The sequence below is a fragment of the Pteropus medius genome, unplaced genomic scaffold, assembly GCF_902729225.1.
Source record: "Pteropus medius unplaced genomic scaffold, Ma_sr-lr_union100, whole genome shotgun sequence".
Taxonomy (NCBI): domain Eukaryota; kingdom Metazoa; phylum Chordata; class Mammalia; order Chiroptera; family Pteropodidae; genus Pteropus; species Pteropus medius.
In genome coordinates, this window is record NW_024354502.1 from 19017111 (window position 1) to 19039978 (window position 22868).

General features: G+C 41.8%; 1 protein-coding gene across 3 annotated transcripts in view; it reads right to left on the reverse strand.

The window, feature by feature from the left end:
• The window catches only part of BAALC (BAALC binder of MAP3K1 and KLF4), a 94755-nt gene that overhangs the window by 40236 nt on the left and 31651 nt on the right, over positions 1–22868 (reverse strand). Inside the window, exon 2 of one of the 3 annotated variants that reach the window (XM_039853606.1) lies at positions 22571–22755. The exons of the other annotated variants lie outside the window; for them this stretch is intronic. Within the exon in view, the coding sequence (XP_039709540.1) occupies positions 22733–22755 (23 nt within the window). The 3' untranslated portion in view covers positions 22571–22732. Of the gene's footprint in view, positions 1–22570; positions 22756–22868 lie in introns of those variants that run through there. 3 annotated transcript variants of the gene reach the window in all.

The following is a 22868-nucleotide window of genomic DNA, read 5'->3' on the forward strand; positions in this document are numbered from 1 at the left end:
TTGACATTGGTACAATCCACCCATCTGACTCAGATTTCCCCAATTCTACTTGTACTCATTTGTGTATTTGTATTTATTCTTATATAATTTTCTCCCAGGTCATGTATCTATCACCACAGTCAAGATAGAGAACAGTTCCTTCTGCACATGGATCCCTCATGTTGCCCTTTTAATAACTACACTCTCATATTCTCTTTTGACTTGGTTTTATCATCCCGCTGTGACCCTCATTAATGACTTAAGTAGATAGTTATACTTGCTCGCTATTTGTATGAGAATTAAGTTATCAACATTTTGAGAAATATATTTGATATATTCCTTTGGCATTAATGAAATTATCCTATTAAGTAGCAGCTCCAAGATAAGCTCAGATGACGAGGGTAGATCAAGTGGTTTCCAATTTCTCCACAAGAGACCATATTAATGAAAGCCATCACTCTATGTACCAGGAACATAGGATGACCTTGAGAAAGCTACTTATCTTCTTTATGATTCGGTTCCTTCTTCCGTAAAATGAAAACAATAACAGCTTCTATTTTAAAGAGTTCATGGAGAATTCAACTACAGATGCTCCTTAACTTATGATGATATTACATCCATACATACCCACTGTAAATCGAAAATGCATTCCATATGCTTAACCTACTGAACATCATAGCTTAGCCTAGCCCATCTTAAACATGCTCTGAACACTTACAATAGCCTACAGTTGAGTGAAATCATCTAACACAAAGCCTATTTTATGATTAAAGTGTTGTAGCTCTTATGTAATTTATTATGTGCATCACTTTTGTACCTCGTAAAGTCGAAAACCCGTAAGTCAAGCCATCATAAGTAGATGCCCATCCGTAGTTAATACATACAAAGCACTTAGAGTAGTGTGTGACACATAATAAATTCTCAATAAATTTAATTATTGTATGTTCTCTCATTTAATACCCACAACAACCCAATGAGGTAAATACTTTTACTTCGCAATACAGCAGGTAAGAAAACTAGGGTTCAGAAAGTTCAAGTAACCTTCCCAAAGTCTCAGTCTAGTAAGAAGTAGAATCAGAATCAGAACTCTGGACTCTGTGATTCCAAGGACTTGCCTTTGCCCTACTCATTTTTGTGAGAATATTGGCAGCTGTACTCAATAAAAACCAGAAACTCAGGCTCCAGCAGAATCCAGGCTGCTGAGAAGGTGGGAGATTTTGCACGGGGTTAGAAGCTATCAAGGGGAACAAATTCTGAGATCCAAATACTCCCTCCATCTTATTTCTAGAGTTTGAGAAATAGCTCTCTGAACAACGACAAAAACCCAAAGGAAAATAAATGAAAGGATATTTTGTCAAGTTTCTTCTCACACAAAGCAGGAAACACATAGGGAAAAGAAACCAGCACTCACCAGGTCCAACCTCTTTAGCAAAGGGAAGGTAGCACTGTAGCGAGGTGGGGTGGGGCCCTAGAGCCTCCACCTCAGAAAGCCAAAGTTTTTGATTCACAGTTCTTCCTTTGAAATATTGATTTACATTGAGGCACAATGAGAAACTTCTTGGATCATGTTTTAGGCAAGATAAAAGCTCAGCCAATCAATAGCCTTGGAATTGAAAACTCGCAGTTGGAAAAGGTTGAGAGGAAATAAGCCAGAAGCAGAGCCTGACCCCTTCCTTGCCAGTCCCGCCCATCGCAACTTCTATGGACCTGGGATAGCACAGGACAGAGGTTTCCAAGTGTTGGGTCACACGGACAAGGTCCCCAGTGCTGAGACAATGAGAAAAATGGGACCGTGTAGTGGGTACGTTTGCATGCTCAGACTGTCTACATCCTTTCTTGGCAAGACTGGTGTGTTCACTCGCCCTCAGCAAGGGCTTCCTCCCCCTCACACTCACATCCCTCTCCCCTGTCGTATTTTTTTCCTTATAGCACTCATTTTCAACATACTGTGTACTTTTCTTCTTCTTCTTTTTTTAATTCATCACACCTTACATAAAATTTAAGCATGAGGGCAGGAATTTTTTTGTTTATTTCTTCATTATTCCATTCTGTAGTGCCTAGAACAGTGCCTGACACATCATAGGTGTTCATAAATATTTGCTGAATTAATTTAAAATGTTTTTTTCTTATGTGTGCGCATGTGTGCGTGCATGTGTGTATGTGAAATATCCTTTCCAATGAAAGGGCCGTAGTAAAAAATGACAGGCCTTTTCATGCCCTGATGGCAAAATAAAAAGCAACTATATATTAGCATGTGCACACGCTCTCCTACTTTTCCTTTTTAATTTTACACAAATATTTTTTCTTTTTTAATTTTACCAACTTATGAATTCTAAAGGTCTAGGGCTCTATGGCCTCAGGTAAGGGTTTTGAAATAAGGCAGGCTTGGTTTGAATCTGGCTCTACCAGCTGTGTGATCTTGGGAACGTCCCTTTATACAGTCAAGCCTCAATTTCTTCACCTGCAGAACAGAAATAGTAATTGAGAAGATTATATATATACATAGCAGGGACCTGGTGCAGAGAAAGTTTAGTTCAATGAATAATGATGCTCACCATTGTGGCTCAAGGATTGTCTTCTCCACCAAGGCCTTGTCTCAAAAGCCTTTTTGGCAACTACACTGCCAACAACTGGGGCCAAGCCGGACCAGGGCCACCCAAGGGCAGTTTCCTGGCATTCAAAGGAGCTGATCTTAATTTAGTTTTCAACTTCCTCACTGTAAATATGAATGATTAAATTAAAAGGTTTCAAGGCACCACTTCCAAATTGCTGAGGTCTATTTGCCCAGAGGGTGGTGACTTCTGAGACCCTTATTAATTAAGAGGTTTATAAATGAATTCCTTTTCCCAGTATGAGTAGGAAAGGGAAGAATCAGGTCAGGGACCACTGCCAAAAGGATATCTTCCAGAAATGATGACGAAACAGTCCTGAAATGAGAACGTAAGCAAGCCAGAAAACAGGAAACATTTTACAGCAATCTTATTTGCACATACTTTCAAATGTTTATTTTTTGCTTTTCCAAGCACAAACTTGCCATTTGTTAGAGTTCACACTGTTGGAGAGTTTTATTAATAAATGAAAACAGAGTTGAGGAGAGAGAGAGAGAGGGTGAGGGCGGAGGTGAGGTCTCCACTTCTCAGCCTTGAGAAAGTTAGAGCTGAGTCAAAGGAGAGAAAGAGGAGCCTCTGGGCCTTCAACTGTTTGTGCGAGGGCAGAGAGATGAGTGACGGGAGAGGGTAAGGCAGTTCTGGCACATTCTGACAGGCTCTGTCCTGGAGTCATCCTGGGTAGGTATCAACCTGCATAATTCCATGCAACAAAGATGGAAGAAGGAAATTTCCTACTTTAAGATTCTTGGCTTAGAAAATTGAAGAAGATACAAAGAAATGGAAAGATATTCCATGTTCTTGGATTAGAAGAATCAACATAGTTAAAATGACCTTATCACCTAAAGCATTACACAGATTTAATACAATCCCCGTCAAAATCCTATCAACATTTTTTAAAGAAATAGAACAACAACAAAAATCATCAGATTTGTATGGAAGCACAAAAGACCCCAAATTGCCAAAGCCATCCTGAGAAAAAAGAACGAGGCTGGAGGCATCACTCTGCCCAACTTCAAATTATACTACAAAGCGACAGTAATCAAAATGGCATGACATTGGCAGAAAAACAGATGCACGGACCGGTGGAAGAGAATCGAGAATCCAGAAGTAAATCCATATTTATATGGGCAAATAATCTTTGACAGAAGAGCCAAAACGTACAGGGGAGAAAGGAAAGCCTCTTCAATAAATGGTCCTGGGAAAACTGGAAAGTCACCTGCAAAAGAATGAAAGTAGACTGTTGTCTATCACCACACACTAAAATTAACTCAAAATGGATTAAGGACCTGAATATGAGAACTGAAACAATAAAATGCGTAGAAGGAAACATAGGAACTAAACTCAAGGACCTTGGACTTAAAGAGGAGTTTATAAATTTGACCTCAAAGGCAAGGGAAGTAAAAGCAAAAATAAATGAATGGGACTACATCAAAATAAAAAGCTTCTGCTCAGCAAAAGAAACCATCACAAGGTAAAGAAATAACCATCCGAATGGGAAAATATATTTGCAAGCAACACTTTCGATAAGGGCCTAACATCCAAAATATACAAAGAACTCATATGACTCAGTAACGACAAAAAATCCAACGATCCAATCAAAAAATGGGCAGAAGACCTGAACAGACATTTACCCTAGAGGACATACAAATGATCAACAAATGTATGAAAAGATGCTCAACATCGCTAGCTATTAGAGAAATACAAATCAAAACCACAATAAGATACTGTCTCACACCTGTTAGAAGAGCTATAATCAACAGGACAAGTAATAACAAATGTTGGAGATGATGCGGAGAAAAAGGAACCCTCATGCACTGCTGTTGGGACTGCAAATTGGTACAGTCACTATGGAAAACAGTATGGAGGTTTCTCAAAAAACTAAGAATCAATCTACCATATGATCCAGCAATCCCTCTACTGGGTATTTACCCCAAAGACTTGAAAACCCGTATCTGAAACGATATTTGCACACCGATGTTCATAGCAGCATTATTCACAGTGACCAGGACATGGAAACAACCAAAGTGTCCTATGGTAGATGATTGGCTAAAGAAGCTGTGGTGCATTTATACAGTGGAATATCACTCAGCCATAAGAAGAGATGAAATACTGCCATTTGCGACAATATGGATGGACCTTGAGATAATCATGCTAAGCGAAATAAGCCAGTCAGAAAAAGTTGAAAATCACATGACATCACTTATATGTGGGGTATAAACCTAAAAGCAATGAATGAACAGGACAAACAAACAGAGACTCATGGACATGGACTATAGACTAGTGGTTACCAGAGGGTAGGGAGGAGGGAGGAGGTGGATGGGGAAAAAAATTAAAATCATTTCTTAAATAAATGAATGAATGAATGAATGAATGAATGAATAAATAAATAAATAAATAAATAAATAAATAAATTTAAAAAAAGATTCTTGGCTTAGAGACCCTGACAGTTTTTCCTATTTGAGGGTATACTTTCTAACCTATATAGAGTGCCTTGTCCCCCCAAGACATTGCCTTTGGTAAGCTTTAATAGCATTAATACATAGAAGTCAGAATAGAGTTGAGAAAGGCTAAATAGACAGTAAAAACTTCTGCCCTCATGCCCACAGAACAGTTTTTAAAGGGATAAGTTGCTGAGCAAGTGACCTAGAAATCCTCTGCAAAGGTCCAACTGTAGGTGTAGATCCTCCCCTGAGAAAGCAGCACCACATTGGAGCATAGGACCACAGAGTCCTTTGAAGTGGTCACCTCCATGCAGAGAGCTGAAAGCAATGTAGGCAACACCTAAGAGCAGTGTGAGCACTGCATTTAACAGGGAATAAAAGAACAGGTGAAGCCCTCCCTCTGAGTAGTTTCCGTCCTTAGGCATCCTGACACACTTTGTGTAGTCCAGCATTAGAAAGAGAATTCCCCCTATAAGACAACCTTGGGAGAGAACACAGAAACACTTGAAGCTAAGATGGCACATCTGTGAGAGCATGTATGTCTTGTGCAATAGTTAGAAATGTTAGCAAGGTCTGAATATTACATCTCATAAGTATAAAATAGTATGAATAGATAACATGGGTAAGAGGCAGCAAACATGTCAGGATGCCCTTTCTGATGGAAGGACCAAAGGGAGGCACGTGGCACGGCCTCAAGCTGTTGGCCGTTTTGTGGACGCCAGTAGCTGAGGGACAGACCCAGACTTCTAAACTTCCTCAGTGATGCCACAGTGGATTAGTCATTCAAAAATTCATCTCAACTGTTGTGTCCAGAATGGATTCCTCAGAACTTTAAGTTTAAAGAATCAATAACTGGTGTTCTGTGAGAAAAAGTTATGACTTCATAAATTTGGACAAAAGTATATTAATTTCTTGAAGCTACTATAGTAAATTACCATAACACTGGTTGCTTAAACAACAGAACTTTATTCTTTCACAGTTCTGGAGGCTAGAAGTATGAACTCAAGGTGTCAGTGGGGCAGGGCCATCTCCCTCTGGCTTTCCTTGTCTCATCTAGTGTCTGGTGGCTGTTGACATCCCTCTGTTCCTTGGCTAATGGCTGCATCACTCCAATCTTTTCTTCTGTCTTCACATGGCCTTCTTCCTCTGTGCATGGTGTTGGGACTCCCTCTGCCTCTCTCTTTTAAGGTTATGTGTGATTGCATTTAGAGCCAATACTGACAATCTAGGATGAGCCACTACTCTCAAGATCTTTAACTTAATCACATCTCTTGTCACATGAGATAATATTTACTCTTTTGTCATATTCGTAGGTTCTGGAGATTAGGATTGTTGACCTAGGTTTGGGGCCACTGTTCAAGTAAACATGTTTATTTACCATAGGACTTCTCATAGCCTTCAATATGCTAAAGTACATCGTGACTCTCTAAGAGGAGTTCACAGTATGGAGCATTTCCTAAGTTCATCTAACCACAGGACATGGCCCAGATACCTTCCTGGAATGAGTCTTAAGAAGTGGCTTGCTGAGATTTCTAATCCATGTGGTGGAATAGGTAAATGCTGTGCTCGCCTCCTCTCACGACCACTTCAAAAATCACAACTAAACCACAGAACCATCACTGGGAGTTGCCTGAAGTCTAGAAGAACAGAAGTCCTACAACTGGGGACAGACAGGAGAGGCCACCTCGAGACTAGCAGGAGGGGCAGAGATATGGAATATGCTAGTCCCATACCACATGTGGTGGTTAAAAATCGGGAGGAATATCTCAACTGCGGAAATCCCGCAGAGAAGTGAGGGGTCCTGGCCCCACACCAGGCTCCCCAGCCCAGGGTTCCAGTGCCAGGAAGAGAAGTCCCCACAATTTCTGCCTGTAAAAACCAGCAGAGACTGTGGCTGAGACGAAGGGCTGTCGGAGTCCCAGGCACACTTCTTAAAGGGTTCACAGGTGAACTCACTCTTTGACGGACTCACTTGCTCTGAGCTCTAGCACTGGGGTAGCAGCTCAAAAGGTGCTAGAGACACACAGGGAGGAGGAATTGAATTGTCTGGCTTCAGGGCAATGGCTGGAGGGGCGGCTTTCTCCAAATCAGAAGTGCTGGCATGCATTATTGTTCCTTTGTTGAGCACTCGCCCCTCCCAGCCTGCAGACTAAGGCAGCTGCCATATCTGAGTCTCCAGCACCCTGGTGGTTCCCTGAGGACCAACTCCACCCAATTTGCGGACCTACCCAAGCTGCTTCCTGTGGCTTTTCCATACAAACAGCCTGTCTTGGTTCATGCTGCGAACTTTTCTAAAATCTCTCAACAGTTCAGAAACTCCAAACAAGCAGCATCTGGCCTCAGCATGCCCCATACCTTTTGCTGAGCAACCCTAAGCCTGGCACTAGTGACAGCCGACCTTGATTTGTGGCTTGGACTCTCAAAGTATCTCTAAACCCAGTGTTGGGTGGTGGCCATCTGCAAATTGCTTGGTGACTCATGGCCCCAGGCAGGACACAGGCTGTGGTTGAACTTGCCCTGTAGCAGGGCCCCTCCCAAGAGGCCCTGGATCTGGCACACCTGGTGGCTGGCTTCTGACTGAGCCAGAGCACCATCTGGGGAGGCATCTGAGGATGACACACCTAGAGGGCAGCCTGGGCAGGCACCAGAGCCCTGATAAAGGGAATCCTGCTCTGTAGGGTCAGCACCTGTATAACAGCTCCTCCACTGTAGTCACTGGCCAGTCCTCACAACCAATCAGCTCCTTTGATGTGTAAACAGCAACCAAGGCTCAACTACAACAGGAGGGCACACACACCCCTTACAAGGGAGATACCTGGAGCACACAGCTCAGGTGACCAGGGAGACTATGCACTGGGCCTCACAGGACACTTACTACAAAAGGCCACTCTCCTAAGACTGGGAGACAGAGCTGCTGTACTTAATACATAGAAACAAACACAGGAAGGCAGCCAAAATAGGGAGACAAAAAAAATACATCCCAAATGAATGAATAGAACAAAGCTCCAGAAAACGAACTAAATAAAATAGAGACAAGCAATCTACCAGATGCAGAGTTCAAAACACTGGTTATAAGGATGCTCAATGAGCTTAGAGGAAGAATAGATGAACTCGGAACTTTTAAAAAGAGATAGGAAACATAAAATGGAGATAGAAAACGTAAAAAAGAACCAGCCATAAATGAAGAATACGATAACTGAAATGAAAAATACCTTAGAGGGAATCAACAGTAGGTTATATGAAGCAGAGGCTCGAATCAGCGATTTAGGAGATAAGGTAGCAGAAAACACTCAATTGGAACAGCAATAAGAAAAAAAGAATCCAAAAAAAGGAGGATAGGTTAAAAGGCCTGTGGGACAACATCAAGCACACCAACATTCGCATTATAGGGGTACCAGGAGGAGAAGAGAGACAGCAAGGAATTAAAAACCGAGTTCAAGAAATAATGATGGAAAATTTCCCTAACCTGGCAAAGGAAATAGACATACAAGCCCAGGAAGTGCAGAGTCCCAAACAAGATGAACCTAAAGAGGCCCACACCAAGACACACCATAATTAAAATGCCAAAGGTTTAAGATAAAGAGACAATCTTAAAAGCAGCAAGAGAAAAGCAGTTACCTACCTACAAGGGAGCTCCTGTAAGACTGTCAGCTGATTTCTCAAGAGAAACTTTGCAGGCCAGAGAAATTGGCGCAAAATATTCAAAATGACAAAAAGTAAGAAACTACAACCAAGATTACTCTACTCAGCAAAATATCATTTAGAATTGAAGGACAGATAAAGAGAGAACTTCCCAGACAAGAAAAAGCTAAAAGAGTTCATCACCACCAAACCAATATTAAAGGAAATGTTAGAGGGTCTTCTTTAAGAAGATAAGGAAAAAAAGATTTAAAAATATGAATAATAAAATGGCAATAACTACATATCTATCAACAATTACTTTAAGTGTACATGGATTAAATGCTCCGATCAAAAATAGGGTAGCTAAATGGATAAAAAACCAAGACCCTTATATATGCTGCCTACAAGAGACTCACTTCAGATTGAAAGACACATAGACTGAAAGCAAAGGGATGGAAAAAGATAGTCTATGAAAAAAAAAAAAAAGGTGGGATAGTAATACTTACACCAGATAAAACGGACTTTAAAACAAAGGCTATTACAAAAGACAAAAAAAGATCCAGTAATCCCACACCTGGGTATTTATCCAAAGAAACCCAAAATACTACTCTGTGAATCCCTATGTCCATTGCAACATTATTTACAATAGCCAAGATATGGAGGCAATCTGGGTGTCCATCATTGGACAAATGGATAAAGAAGAGGCTGCATATATGTACAATGGAATATTATTCAGCCATAAAAAAGAATAAAATCTCACCATCTGCAACAGCATGAATGTACCTGGAGGGTTTGTGCTGAGCGGAGTAAGTCAGAAGAGGAAGACAAATGCTATATGATTTCACTTACATGTAGAATCTAAAGAACAAAATAAACAAACAAAACAAAAACAAACTTATAGATGCAGAGAACATTTTGATGGTTGCCAGATGGGAGGGAGTCTGAGGGGGATAAAAAGAGGGAAGGGATTAAGAAATATAAATTAGTAGTTACAAAATAGTCATGGGGAGGTAAAGTACGGCACAGGGAATCTAGTAAATAATACTTTAATAACTATGCATAGGTACTAAATTTATTGGAGTGATCACTTTGTAAGTTATAAAAATGTCTAATCACTGTGTTGTACACCTGAAACATAATACTGTATGCCAACTCAAATCGAAAAATTTAAAAATATATTTAAAATTTTTTTAAAGAAAGTACCTATTAAAAAAAAGAAGTGGCTTGTTGTAACCTCAGGTCTTTTCCATGTCCAAACAGCTCTGAATCACCCTTTGCACGTTATACATTTCCAAACACATTTGTCCAGGGCTTCCTCGGGCCCTCTTCTGCAACTTAGCTCACAGAAAATGAGCTAGTTGGCATGCAGAGGCCCAAGGTCTTGGAAGAGCAGCAGCTGTGCCATGAGCCCTGTGGAGGAAGCCGTTCCCAGGTGGCACACGAGATGTGCTTTGCGGTCGGGCCCCTGGCTGAGCCTGACATGGGAAGCTGCGGCCTTCACTCAGTTTGTTCTCGCCAAACTCACCAATGACTTTCTCCTTTATTCCTAGAGCAGACAGGCACTTTTTTTTTTTTTGGTGATATGCTGGAGGGGTTTCCCTGACAACCAGATTGGAGTTTGTATATTTGTCCTTCCCTGCGCGATGCCCATCTTGATGGAGGAGGCTGGAGCAGTAAATTCAGGACCCAGTCCCCTTTCGGACTCTAATAAGCTGTCAGCATCTGGGGTTTGAATCCTCCAAAAGCAGTGCTGTGTCCTGGCTGAGTCATTTTCATTTTCAGGATTGTTTTCGGAGCAAGGCCACTAGTGTTACCTGCAAGGACAGCTCTCGTTCATTGTAAGAATAGTGTCTTTTTCATAGCCTTGTCCTTTATGTAATGGGTTTCTAAAAGTAATTCCTCAAGGGCATTTTGTTCCTATGAGAATTTCAGGACCGTGGGGCCAGGACCGTAACTAATTTTGCATCCCGCAGATCGTTTTACTGACTTCTGGCACCACTGCTGCTAGTTACTTAGATTCAAATTCAAATTCAATTTTGTCAAGGTGTAAATTGAGTAATATTTTTCCTAATCTCTTAAATATTTTGAAACATGACATCATTGAAATCCAGTTGATTTAACCTTAAATATACAGGTTTGAAATCTCTGGACTTAGTGGATAGTTTTGACATAAACTGCATAAAAACTTTCCTTTACCAAGTGCCTACTACACACTGAATGCTCGCTTACATTTGGATCAGTGTGCCTAAAAATAAAGGGGTCGGCAAGCTCCTGGGGGACTGAGGGTATAGTCTCATGCTTCCATTTGGATGGTAATTGTGAAAAAAATACACATATTTGTGCTCATCCAGATGATCTCAACTTAGTAGACTTCTGCTCTTTGGTGTCCACGTTTATATTTTGTTAAGGTCGTGTTGGTGCCAACTCCTTTAACAGTCTTGAAGTAGGAAGAAAGGAGACTTTCTTGGTATAAACAATACCTTCACTACGTACATGACATCATGGATGAAAACTTCTGAGTCATTTAAGTAGAGAAAAGGGTGGGAATTGGAATCATCACCCAGCACAGGGGTGCTGAGCTGAAAACGATGGCACACCCACTGGGAGCAGATGTGGTGCACGGTTCCCTTTCTTAGAGGTTCCAGCCTGCAGTTGGTGGAGTGGATGGTGAAAGCTGGTATCGCTGTTAAAATGAATCATAACCGTGGTAATGAAGATGACTTAAATGATGGTCCACTGTGCTCCGAAATTAAAAGCATCAGGTGGACAAAAGTGAAGTGGGAAATCGGCAAACATATCTTTTGATCACGAGAACCAACAGGGGCAATCCGGTTTTTACAAAATTTTCTATTAAATTAATGTTATTATTCAGAATGTTACTGGTTTTCTAGTTTGTGGATCTTTCCTTCGTAAGCAGCTTTTGTTTTATGATTGTTTATGAGCTGTAAGGAGTAGCTTTACCTAATTTAATGTGTACATTTTTAAGTAGATTATAATTTAAAAGCAAAATCTGTTTAAGTTATCTCTGGAGTCAATTAATCTTTACACTAGGAAGCTGGCATTAATAGCCCCATTTTATAGAGAAACTGGAGCTTAGGAGATATACAAAGTTGCCTCACTGAATAAGAAGCGAGTCAGAATAGGATTCAGGCTACCTAATCCCCATGATCTTCTACTGACTGCCTAAAGCAAAAGATGCTTTCTTTCATGTGCTGTTAGGCCTCTGGGTCATTTTGTCAAAAAATAATTCACCCAAAACCAATTCGATGAAAGAAGAACTTGCCAAAAACTAATTAGTCAAATACTCTTTCCTCTTGAAAAAAAAAAAAAAAGACACATGACAATCACCCAACCACTATCAGACAATTATTTTCAATGCAGTCTAGAAAAGTTTGCTGAAACTATACACTGCCCCATGCAGAAAAAAGAAGCAGACAAGGGCAGGGGCAGGGCTTGGAGTGGAAACAGGAGGAGCACAGCAGAAGTCCAAGGAGAGACTGAGGACAGCAAAAAATGATTTAAAGGGAAGCCCAGACATCTGCGCTTAAGAGAAGCCTGGACTAACAGTGCCTTAGAGCTGCAGCAAAGCTGAGGCAGAACCAAAGCTGGGGGCGTGCAGTGGATTCACCAACAGGCAAGGTTATTCGTGGAGAATTGGTCATTGAACTTAGTGCCCTCTCCTCACACATGAGCAAACAGCCAGGGCCACCGGACATTTAAGAAGCCTCCATATGAAAGACAGGCACCAAAACAAACAGGGGGAAATTAAACATGAAGAAATGAAGACTGTATGGAGAAACGACCTAATTAAAATCATCATCGGATTGCATCTAAAATATGAGAATGGGATGCTATAAAAAAAGAACATTCCGAGAAGCAAAGGAGAATTCTTAGAAATTAAAAATAAGGTAGGAGAAATGAAAAATTCAACAGAAAATTTGGAAGATAATGTTGAGGAAACTTCCCCCCAAATAGAGCGAAAACGAGAGATGGAAAATAGGAGAGAAGCGACAAGAAAATGAGAGGACTAGTCTATAAGAAAACAATAACTTTTGAGAAAATGTGTCTCTAATTGAAAGCTCTAAGGTTCCAGATGAAAAAAGGCTCACAGGAGAGAAGAAGGAGGGTAGAGGGAAGGCATGGGGGAATGGCGGGCATGAAGTTCAAATAAAGGATCACAAATCAAAATAACATCAAATTTCTAGAGAGCAACATTGGAATCTAGAAGACAAGGAGCAATGCCTTCAAAACTCTAAAGTAACACGATCTCTATTTTAGAGTTTTATATCTAAACTGTCAATTAAATAGAGAACATAAAGAAATTTTTGAAATGCAAAGATTCAGAAAATATTAGGTCCCACACAGGAAGTTCTTTGAGGATGTTCTTGGCCAAATAAAAGAAACAACCAAGAAAGTGGAAGGCACAGGATTCATGAAATATAGCATTGATTCGACACAAGAGAGAGGCCAAGGGGATAAGACAGATTCGAGCCAAGAGCTGTGCAGGTAGCATGAAGAGCAACCAGTCCAGACTGGAGCAGGTCGGAGAACTCCAAGGGCAACTTCTTCAAAAAGAAAACGACTGAAAGAATTCCTAATGTGCTCAAACATGTTGAAAATAGATTTACACAAGAGGGCAGTTTCATGTGAATGAGTGATGAGTTCAAATCTAAAAACAGTTCTTAGCGCAGCAAAAATATTGTGTGAAAGGAAAAGTTATCACAGCATATCATGTAGTTCATCTATGATTAGTGTTTACAAAGTCATAATAATACAGACAATGAACATCGATCTAACCAAATTATCTTACAACTGTATTGGGAGGTGGAGATGAAACAGCGAAAACCTCACCTTCCACATGGGCAATCAGTAGATCAGGACTTAAACGGAAACATCAGGAAGGAATAAGACTTGCATATTATTTAGAGACATGGGAGTAAAGACCAAGGAAATTGGCTGAAAGAGTTGAAAGTAGTTTCCTCCAGGGAACTGAAAAACTGGGAAGCATAACAGAGAACTGTTGATTTTCATAGCAAGCCTTTTAGAAACTATTTGACTCTAAAGTCTGTGCATGTATTTGAATCAAGTTACTTTCTTGCCCAAAACCTTCCCAAGCCTCTCATTGCTATTACGATCATGTCCAAGATCCTTAACAAGGCCAACAGGGTCCTACGTGATCCAGCCTCCCACCCCTACTCCTCAGTCCTGCTCCTCCTACTCTGCTTTCGCGATGCTCCAATCGCATTGGCTGTCTTCTAGCAGCTGGAGAGTGCCACGTTCTTCCTGCCCCAAGGCCTTTGCACATGCTGTTCCTTTTGCTAAAAATGTTCCCCACACCAACCCCAACCTTAGTGAATCCCAAGCACGCTTCGGTTTTTAACACAATTGTCAAACTCTCAGAAAAGTCTTAGCGAACCCTTAGATTAGATGACATTTCCCATTTTAATTTTCCCATAGTACCTGGCCTCTCTTCTGCAGCACTAACAACAATTGTAATTAACTACATGAATCAGTTTCCTATTTATCACGTCTTCTACCTCTGCTGTCCAAAATGGCAGCCACTAGCTACACTAAGCTACATACATATAAATTAACATAAAGAATATGTTAATTTAAGACTTAAAGAATATGTTAATGGGACTGCACCAGCCCCATTTCAAGTGATTCATGGCCAAAGCTACTGCATTAAACAGTGCATATACAGAACATCCCATCATCACAGGAAGTTCTAACAGAAAGCAATGCTCTACAAGGTAAGCGCTATAAGGGCTCTTCACTGATCTCTCCTGAGTGCCTAGGACAATGTCTAGCACTTCGCAAGTGCTCTCTAACTAACTGCTGAATAAATAAATAACTCATTCATTTAGGGTAAAAAGTAAGGTCACTTCCCTGACTGGGAGAATGTCAATATTTGATCTATCTCAGTCTCAAGCCTTTCAATAACATCTATTTCTATATCACCCAACAGTAAAACCTGCATTAAATCAAATTAAAATTTAGGTAACTAAATAAATGTTCATGGCACCATTTGGGGCATAGTTGTGGAGTTACACGACTCATTTAGGCAAAAGGATCACATTCCACCCCAGTTACCACTCTTAGGAGTTAGATTCTCGATTTGTCTTAGGAACCAATCATTAGAATTAGCCTATAAGATGCGTATTTTCAGAGTCCATTTAGGCAGAAAGCATCCTAATGGGTCCTGTGACTGTGGCGAGCTAAGTCGCTTTTGGCATGGTGGAGTATAAATCCAGTTTAGATGCTGTACTTAGCATTATACGCAAAGATAGAAATTAAATAGATACGATTTTCTTTTAAGAGGATTATTACCAGGCTTTTAAAGAGGCACGAGCACCTCGTTAATGGTTAATGTGATCATTCAGTTTGAACAAATTCAACAACTCAGAGACACCCTCAAATATATATATGTAATCACTTTGCAAATTTAAAAAAAAATAAAATCAGGTCTTCCTGGATGACAGTAAATCACTATCCCCCTGTCCTGAACATGCTAGCTATGGGAGAACCTCTTAACCTGTGTCCTTGCCCATTCCGAAAAATGATATCCGCCATCAGGCCTTCCCGGTCCCCACCCACACATCTTCTCCCTTTCAAACCCTGATTTAAGGAGGTCCCCTGGCGACAAAGAAAGTATTCCTGAGCATGGAAAAAAGCAACCTGGAAAAGCAGGGCTCTCTGCTGCTCTCTTTCAATGACAAGTATTCAGCTCCTGCCTCCTTTTCTCTCTCTCAGTCTCAGTCTCCCACTCTCTGGAACAAAAACAACCAAAGGGTAACCTTGCCGCGTTTCAGGAGAAGAGGGTGGCGGAATCAAGTGCTTCTGTGGTTACAGAAGCAAGTGGACTCAAAGACTCAAGCACTACATGGAGTGGCCAAAGTGTAAATTCTGGGTCCCTGAAGGACCTTGTGTAAAGATGACCTCCTGTCCCCGAGACAGATCTGCATCCTGTACCCACAACGTGTGGTCATTTCATAGGAAACAATGGAGGGTCTACTCGGATGAGAGACATAGGACACCTGGAGAGACACAGTTGAACTTGTACAACTAGATTAAGGAGTAGGTTGGGAAGGGCGTGGGCGCGCGGTACGTAGTCACAGCCCTGATAAGTGATGGCTAGAATTTGTTGAGCCCTTACTGAGACCTGAGTCCTTAACATACGTTACACCATTCAATCTGCATCATGACCTTTTGGGGTGTGTTTTATTATAAGAAAATTTGTGCTACAAAGAGAGTGAGTGCTGTGTGACCTCATCTGCAAAGTGGGGGAACCTGACCTCGCAGGGTTGCTACAAGTATTCAATGAGTTTTGTTGTATGTTACAATAGCGTCTGACCCAAAGTAGGTAAAATGCACAAGTATTTGTTATATAGAACAATGGGAGAAAACCAAAAATAACTCCAAAGCTTTGCACCTGGACAACCAGAGGGTAACTACAGTAAGCTGAGAGGGAACACACAGTGGGGCAAGGCGGGGGGGGCGTGTAGAAGAAGAGGTTAAGTGGGTTTGGGGCAATTATGCTGGATTTGAGGCACCTGGCTCACAGCAGTCAAATGTCATGCTAGCAATTGGAAACGTGGATCTCGAACCAGAACGGAGCATCATGGAGCCATCGCTGGGGATAACTGGAGGGGCGGATAAATTCACCAGCAGAACACATGCTGAATGAGGAGATAGAGCTGCGGAAGGGTGTAAAGGGTCATGCACCTAATGAGTGGAGCTGAAAAAGGAGGATGAGACATAGAAGACATAATCAGAGGTGAAGACAAATTCAGCAGTGGTGGGGACGGCGAAACTGCGGGAGAGGGCCGATTTCCAAAGTGGGGAGGAGAGTGTGGGCACAGGGGACTAGCCCGATAGATGGCGCTGAAAGCTGCAGAGAGGTCAAGGACAAAAGCTCTGACTGCGTTTTTGTGAGAAGTGTTTCAGTGGAATCATGGGCAGAAAAATCTCCTGTAATGCAGTCTACTGCGTGTGCAAGTCTATCTGGACCCATCTGCATCACCCCTGTGAGATCTGGGGGGAAGGGGAACTGATGCAAATACGCTAATGCTCACAAGGCTGGCTGTGCCTCAGTGGTCCAGTCCGTTGTTTATGACCCAGGAGTCTCGTGCCTTACCAGCTTCCAAGAAACTGTCAAAGGCTAACTTGTCAGATATAATACTAGACCTTTCGTAGTTCTTAAAACTGCCATGCTCTTCTAGAGCTTGCTGTTCTTCCAGTAAGGGGTGGGGTATAACTCCATCTCTTTGAATCTAGGCAGAGTTGTGACTCACTTGTAACCAGCAGAATGCAAGAGAAGTGACACTGGGTGACTTCCAAGGCTAGGTCACCAGAGGCAATACAGCTTCTGCCCTTTTTGCTGGGAAAGTGCTAGAGCTCTGAGCAGTTATGCAAACGGACAGCCCTGAGGCCACCATGCTGTGAGGAGGCCCAAACTAGTCTATGCGGAAAGGCCATATGGAGAAACCGCGGGACTGTCCTAGGAGAGAAGGTTGCCCAGCCAGCCCCCAGCTGCTTCATCTGACAGCAAAACCCAACAATTTTATTCACCAAACAACTTGAGGGACTTTTTGCTCTTCAAAAGATCTCAGTCATCCTAAAAGAATGAAGATTCACAACAACTTGGTGAAAAGAACAGGCCTAGAGACATGAACAGCTTGTATGTAGAGAGGAAAAGGCAATTTGCCCATAATCACATGAAAAGACAGCAACCTCATTCAGAGAGATGCACATTAAAACTAAGCTATAATTTCTTACCTATTAAAGTGATAAAACCCCCTAACTTAGACAATATACTCTGTTGGCAAAGCTATGACAATATACTCTGTTGGACAACAGGCACCCTCAAGCACTGCTGGTGAGATGTAAAATGGGACAAATCCAGTGGAGGGGAATTTGGCGAAATTACATTTGCATTCAGCCCTTGGCCTATCCATGCACTTTTAAGAATCTACCCAAAGATACACTGGTAAAAATGAAAACGAACAAACAAAACAAAACAAAAAACACGTGAACAAGACTATTTGTATAGCACAAGTCTAGAACACCACCAACGGCCATCAGTAGGCTATTGTTTTAACACGATGAAGCACTATGTAGCTATAAAAAAGAATGAGGAATCTATCTCTATATCGCTTTGAAGTAATCTTTGGAATATATTAAGTGAAAAGGCCAAGGTACAGAACAGAGGGTATAGTATGCTACTTTTTATCTTTAAAAAAGAAAACATGTGAATATATATATATGGGTTTTTTTTTTTTTAATGAAAAGATAAACCAAAAACTAATAAAATGGTTATCTATAGGAGGACAAAAGGGGGCAGAGATGAAAGTTAGCCTTCTTAAAACTTCTTGTTTTATAGATTTATCATTGGAACCGTGCAAATATTTTTACCTAAATATAAAACAAAATTAAAGTGAAATAAAACAACAACAACCATTTTGCCACAAAATCAAACAAATGAATCTATTTAGCAAGTTGATGGCTTAAACACACAGCAAACAATTATTTCAAGTGACTTTGAAACATAGCCATTTAACTATATATCTCTATTATAGGGATATAGCCTCAGGACAAAAAATACCCCACAAACATCTTAAAATACGTTCAGTAGTCATATTGTTAGACATGCAAGACAAAGCAAATGAGTACCTATAATGCTGTTAGGAACCAGGATTTTCAACATCTAAAAAAAAAAAAAACTAATATAAAATTTAAAAAATTAAGGAAGTGCTACAATTGAAAATTTTGAATCGATAATATCTATACAATTATACTATATTTTTAAAGAAGAAAATAAATAACTCTTAACTCTGTCCATCGAAAAGGTCTATATACAACAATCGACCCAGCAACGACCTTCCTGGGTGCTGAGGCTGTGGTGCTGAAATATCCTATTTCAATTCAAGGAATCAGGACTCCTCAGAGAAATGGCCAATTCCAGTCTAGCAACAGGAAAAAGGACAAGATAAGCCTATAAAAATGTATCACCCCAGAAAGCAAGTTGGAGTTGTGTAAACCGGAATCAGACAGAGGGCCTCTCATTAGCCCAAGACGGGACAATTTGAGCATAAACACACGCAAAATTATAATAAGTGTGATGAATTAAGTGCCACCAGATATGTTAAAAATCCATGAATTTGTAATATTTCCACCTTTGGAGGAAACCAGGGAACAAACCGAGAACTGATAATTAATGGGAAAGAAGTGGACATTTACTCCACCTTTTCGTGGAAACCAAATGGGCAATCAGGAAAAGTTATTCTTTAAAAAAGAATTCTAGCTAATTAATGTTGAAGAAATGTTAGAATAACACCATTTTGCAATTCCTAATGAAATAATTCACGTAGACAATGATTATCAGTGACTGAAAGCTAAGAGGAACTTTACAATGGGTGGATTGGGTTGTCTCAGCCCATCTTAACATCACAAAAATGGGAGATAATCAGATAAATATCAAAAAATACAATGTGCAGACACTGTTTAAACCCAATTCAAACAAACCAATTATATAAAATACATGTGTGGTATCTCTGGCGAAATATTAATAATGACTGAATTTTGGCTGCATTCGAGGAATTTTCATTCATTTTAAGGTGTGATAATGGTATCATGGTTACATGTTAGGCTGAAACATAGAATTGCTGATATGACCATTTCGACCTATGAAAATGACAATTTCATATGGTTTAATCTTACCTCTTGTTTAAAAGAGTCGTTATCTTTTAGAGATCCTAAAGTATTTATGGATCAAGTTACATGACTTCCGAAATTTGCTTCGAAATAATCCACTTGGTGAAGGGAAATGGAGGTAGAGATGGAACGAGATCTGCATGCGTCGAGCGCTGTCGAGGCTCAATGGCTGCTACGTGGGAGCTCGTGATACTTATATATAAGTCTCCCAACTTATATGTATGTTTGAAATATGTGTTTGTGTAATTTTAAAGTTTTAAATTGATATGTGTTTGAAATGTTATGTTTAAAAATGCCTGAGGCTACAATTAAGGGGTTCCAGAATTGTTTTGAGCAATTGCAACCCCAAGATGTCTGCTGTGAAGAGACGATGCTCGGCTGAAGATAAAGTGTCTAGTGTGTGTATAGGTATCTATGTGTGTGTGTGTGTGTGAATGTGTTTAAATCACCTTCTCATATAATTTTTTGCTATATTTCCCACTGATTTTTTGTTTATGGCTAGGGGACTTTGGGTTTCTAAGAATCCTGTAGTCAGTATTTGCATTTTGAATTCACATACAAAAGAACAAAAGTTAAGGGCACACTCTCCCTGGTTCCCTTTGTAAACTTTTTTTTTTTCTTTTTTGCAACTCTCTTTAAATGATGCCTTTTTCTCTAAGTTCACTGGATGTTTTCTGAGGCCTGTCTCTACACAGGAACACCTGATTCAGAAAAGTGAACGTCGTAACAGCAACCCATTCATCGGCTGCCCACAACCCACAAATGACCAGACATACAGTGACTCTTTAAACACTCCCAACTCCACAGCCTGTGGCAGTAACTGCCGATTAAGGAAAGGTGAGTGAAGCTCAGAGACACACAGGGGAGATGATTATTTCTCACACCTCCCGGCAGCAGCTCCACATCCTCAGAAGAAATGTGGAGGGCCAGCTGGGAAAAGGAACTTGGGCCATTGGCAGCTGCCCTGGTGCCTCTGAATCAACAGTGACCTGAGGTGAAGGGACGGAGGATCCCAATATTCCTGGGAGCCTGAGGCAGAGAGAGATCTTGGGAGAACCAGGAACCCCCTGCCTTACTCTGGGTGGTGCCATGATACCTCCCAAATCCCACACGGCTCAAGAGCATGATTTGCATAATAAAATATCTAATACCTTAATAACCTAATGTTATCAGAAATAGTCTCACAACTTTTAAAATTTGCCTTCAAGGTGAGAAATGCACTTAATCCCATTTATTTGTTCATTCCACAAACACTGTTTAAGGGCTCACTACCTGCTGAGATATTTGAGCTGTGTTTGAGGGCTGAGACTAGTAACTTCAAGCCTGGTTCTTTCCTCACGTCCACACTGCCCTCGTAGCTAAAAGCAGTAGCGCTTAAAGCTGGCTGAGCCTCAGTATCACCTACTACAGGGGTGGGCCACACTCATTCATTGATGTATCGTCTATGGATGCTTTGGTGCTAAAAGCAGCAAAGCTGAGTAGTTGCAACAGAGAGCATGTGGCCCACAAAGCCTAAAATGTTTACCATCTGGCCCTTTACAGAAAGGTTTGCCAACCTCTGCAAACCTGGCCAGCAGCGTCAGCATCACTCAGGAGCTTGTTAGGAAAGCAGTCTCAGGTCCCAACCCAGAATTCCACTCTGTACTGACCTAGAGAACCTGTTAAACATACAAGTTTTCTGGCCCAACCCCCATGCTACTACCAGAAGACCCAGGGGTGGAGCCTTTATTTTAGGTTCCCCAAGTCAGGGGTCCCCAATCCCTGGGCCGCGGACTGGTACCGGTCCGTGGTCTGTTTGGAACTGGGTCACACAGCAGGAGGTGCGCTACAGCGAGCAAGCAAGCGGAGCTTCATCTGTATTTGCAGCTGCTCCCCAGCGCCAACATCACCGCCTCAGCTCCACCTCAGATCATCAGGCATTAGATTCTCATAGGAGCACTGGTCCCTGGTGCCAAACAGGTTGGGGACCGCTGCCCCAAGTAAATCTGACAGATGAATAAGGCGTATGGTCCCTGCCTGTAGAGGCTGCTGTGATGCCCCATGGAATCTCCCTGAAGGACTGACACCAGATCCTCCAGCTGCCAGGGTAAGTGACCACTGAAGGCTCACAGGTGAGTGCCTCTTTAGGAATTTCCTTCTGTGGAAGGACATGGCCCCAGCCAAGGTCTCTGCCCCTTGCTGGAGGTAGCCTGCCTCTGGTACCTGGTTGATGCAGGAGGAAAATGCCTCTCACTGCAATATCTGAAGGGCCATCCCAGCTCCAGAGCAGTCCAGGGAATCAGCTGAGGCCTCTTTGCAACAGCAGTTCAACCTCCCCACTACCTCACCCCTCACAGGTGTTCTGTAAAGCTCTCTCCAGTTAGGATCAGTCTTAGTCTTTCCTGACACTGTCTTTAAGCTGTCACAGTGTGATAGCAGAGATACCTCATGGCCATTAAATACAAATTCAAAACAACGTAAGTGTCCTAGAAGGCGAGTGCTAGAAGGGAACAGGTGACTGAGTAAGTGATGTGGTGGGGCCTCTCGTGGGGGGTGGGGAGCAAGGAAAGCCTTGATAAAAAAGGCAAGCCCTGTTTAGGCTGAGTGGAAAGAACTCTGCAGAGCAGCTAGTGGGAAGAGTGAGGCTGGGTAGAAGCCCTAAATGCCAGGCTACATTGCACTCAGCAGGCAAAGGGAAACTAAGGCTCTGAGCAGAGAACATTCTAATGATGATGATTCAGCTCAGCTTCAGGTGCACTTCATCTGGCAATGGTGAAAGGCATTGGAGGGCAGTGACCATGGGTCGGGGTGGGGGGCAGCCAAAAGCTGTTGCATATGTCGAGGTGAAAGGCAATGAGGGCGGGAGCTAGGGAGGAGTTAAGGGGCTGGCACAGAGGAAAGACCATGGGGCTCAGAGCGATCCAGACCTGGCTCCCAAACCCCACTCAGCCGCTTATACCCTGCATACACTTGGGGAGGTCTCCTCATCTCTCCGACTTCCCCCATCTATAAAATGGGGATAACAGAAGTGGGTACTAAATATGGAGTGCCTGGCACATGCTGGGCATGCAAACAACAGGAGCTATGCTCACAAGGCAGTGGCTGCGTTCATTTGCTTTGGCACATACATCACATACCGCCCCGGCAAACAAACCGGAGCCTGGCTGCTATGAAGACTGTCCTTGAAAAGTGATTATTCTTGGACATAATAACTTAATGAGGCCTCGGTTTCAAACTCGGCTGTTGTTTATTGAGGTGCTTAACCCTGAATCGTCCCTCTTATTTAGGGTATGCGGGCAATTGCCACTTCCATTGTGACTGCTGCCTGCCTTGTTGTCATGACAACCGGCTTCTCGCACTGCTCTCTCTTCTACAAATCTTTCAGTTTCCTCATGCTCTAATGTCCACGAGCCCTAGAAACAAGAGCAGGGTGATATTTTTGAGCTTCCATAGGAAACACTGTCAACTCTCAATTAGCCAATTGGCTGTGTGCTGCTTCTCCAAGAGAAGCTCCAGACTGAGCACC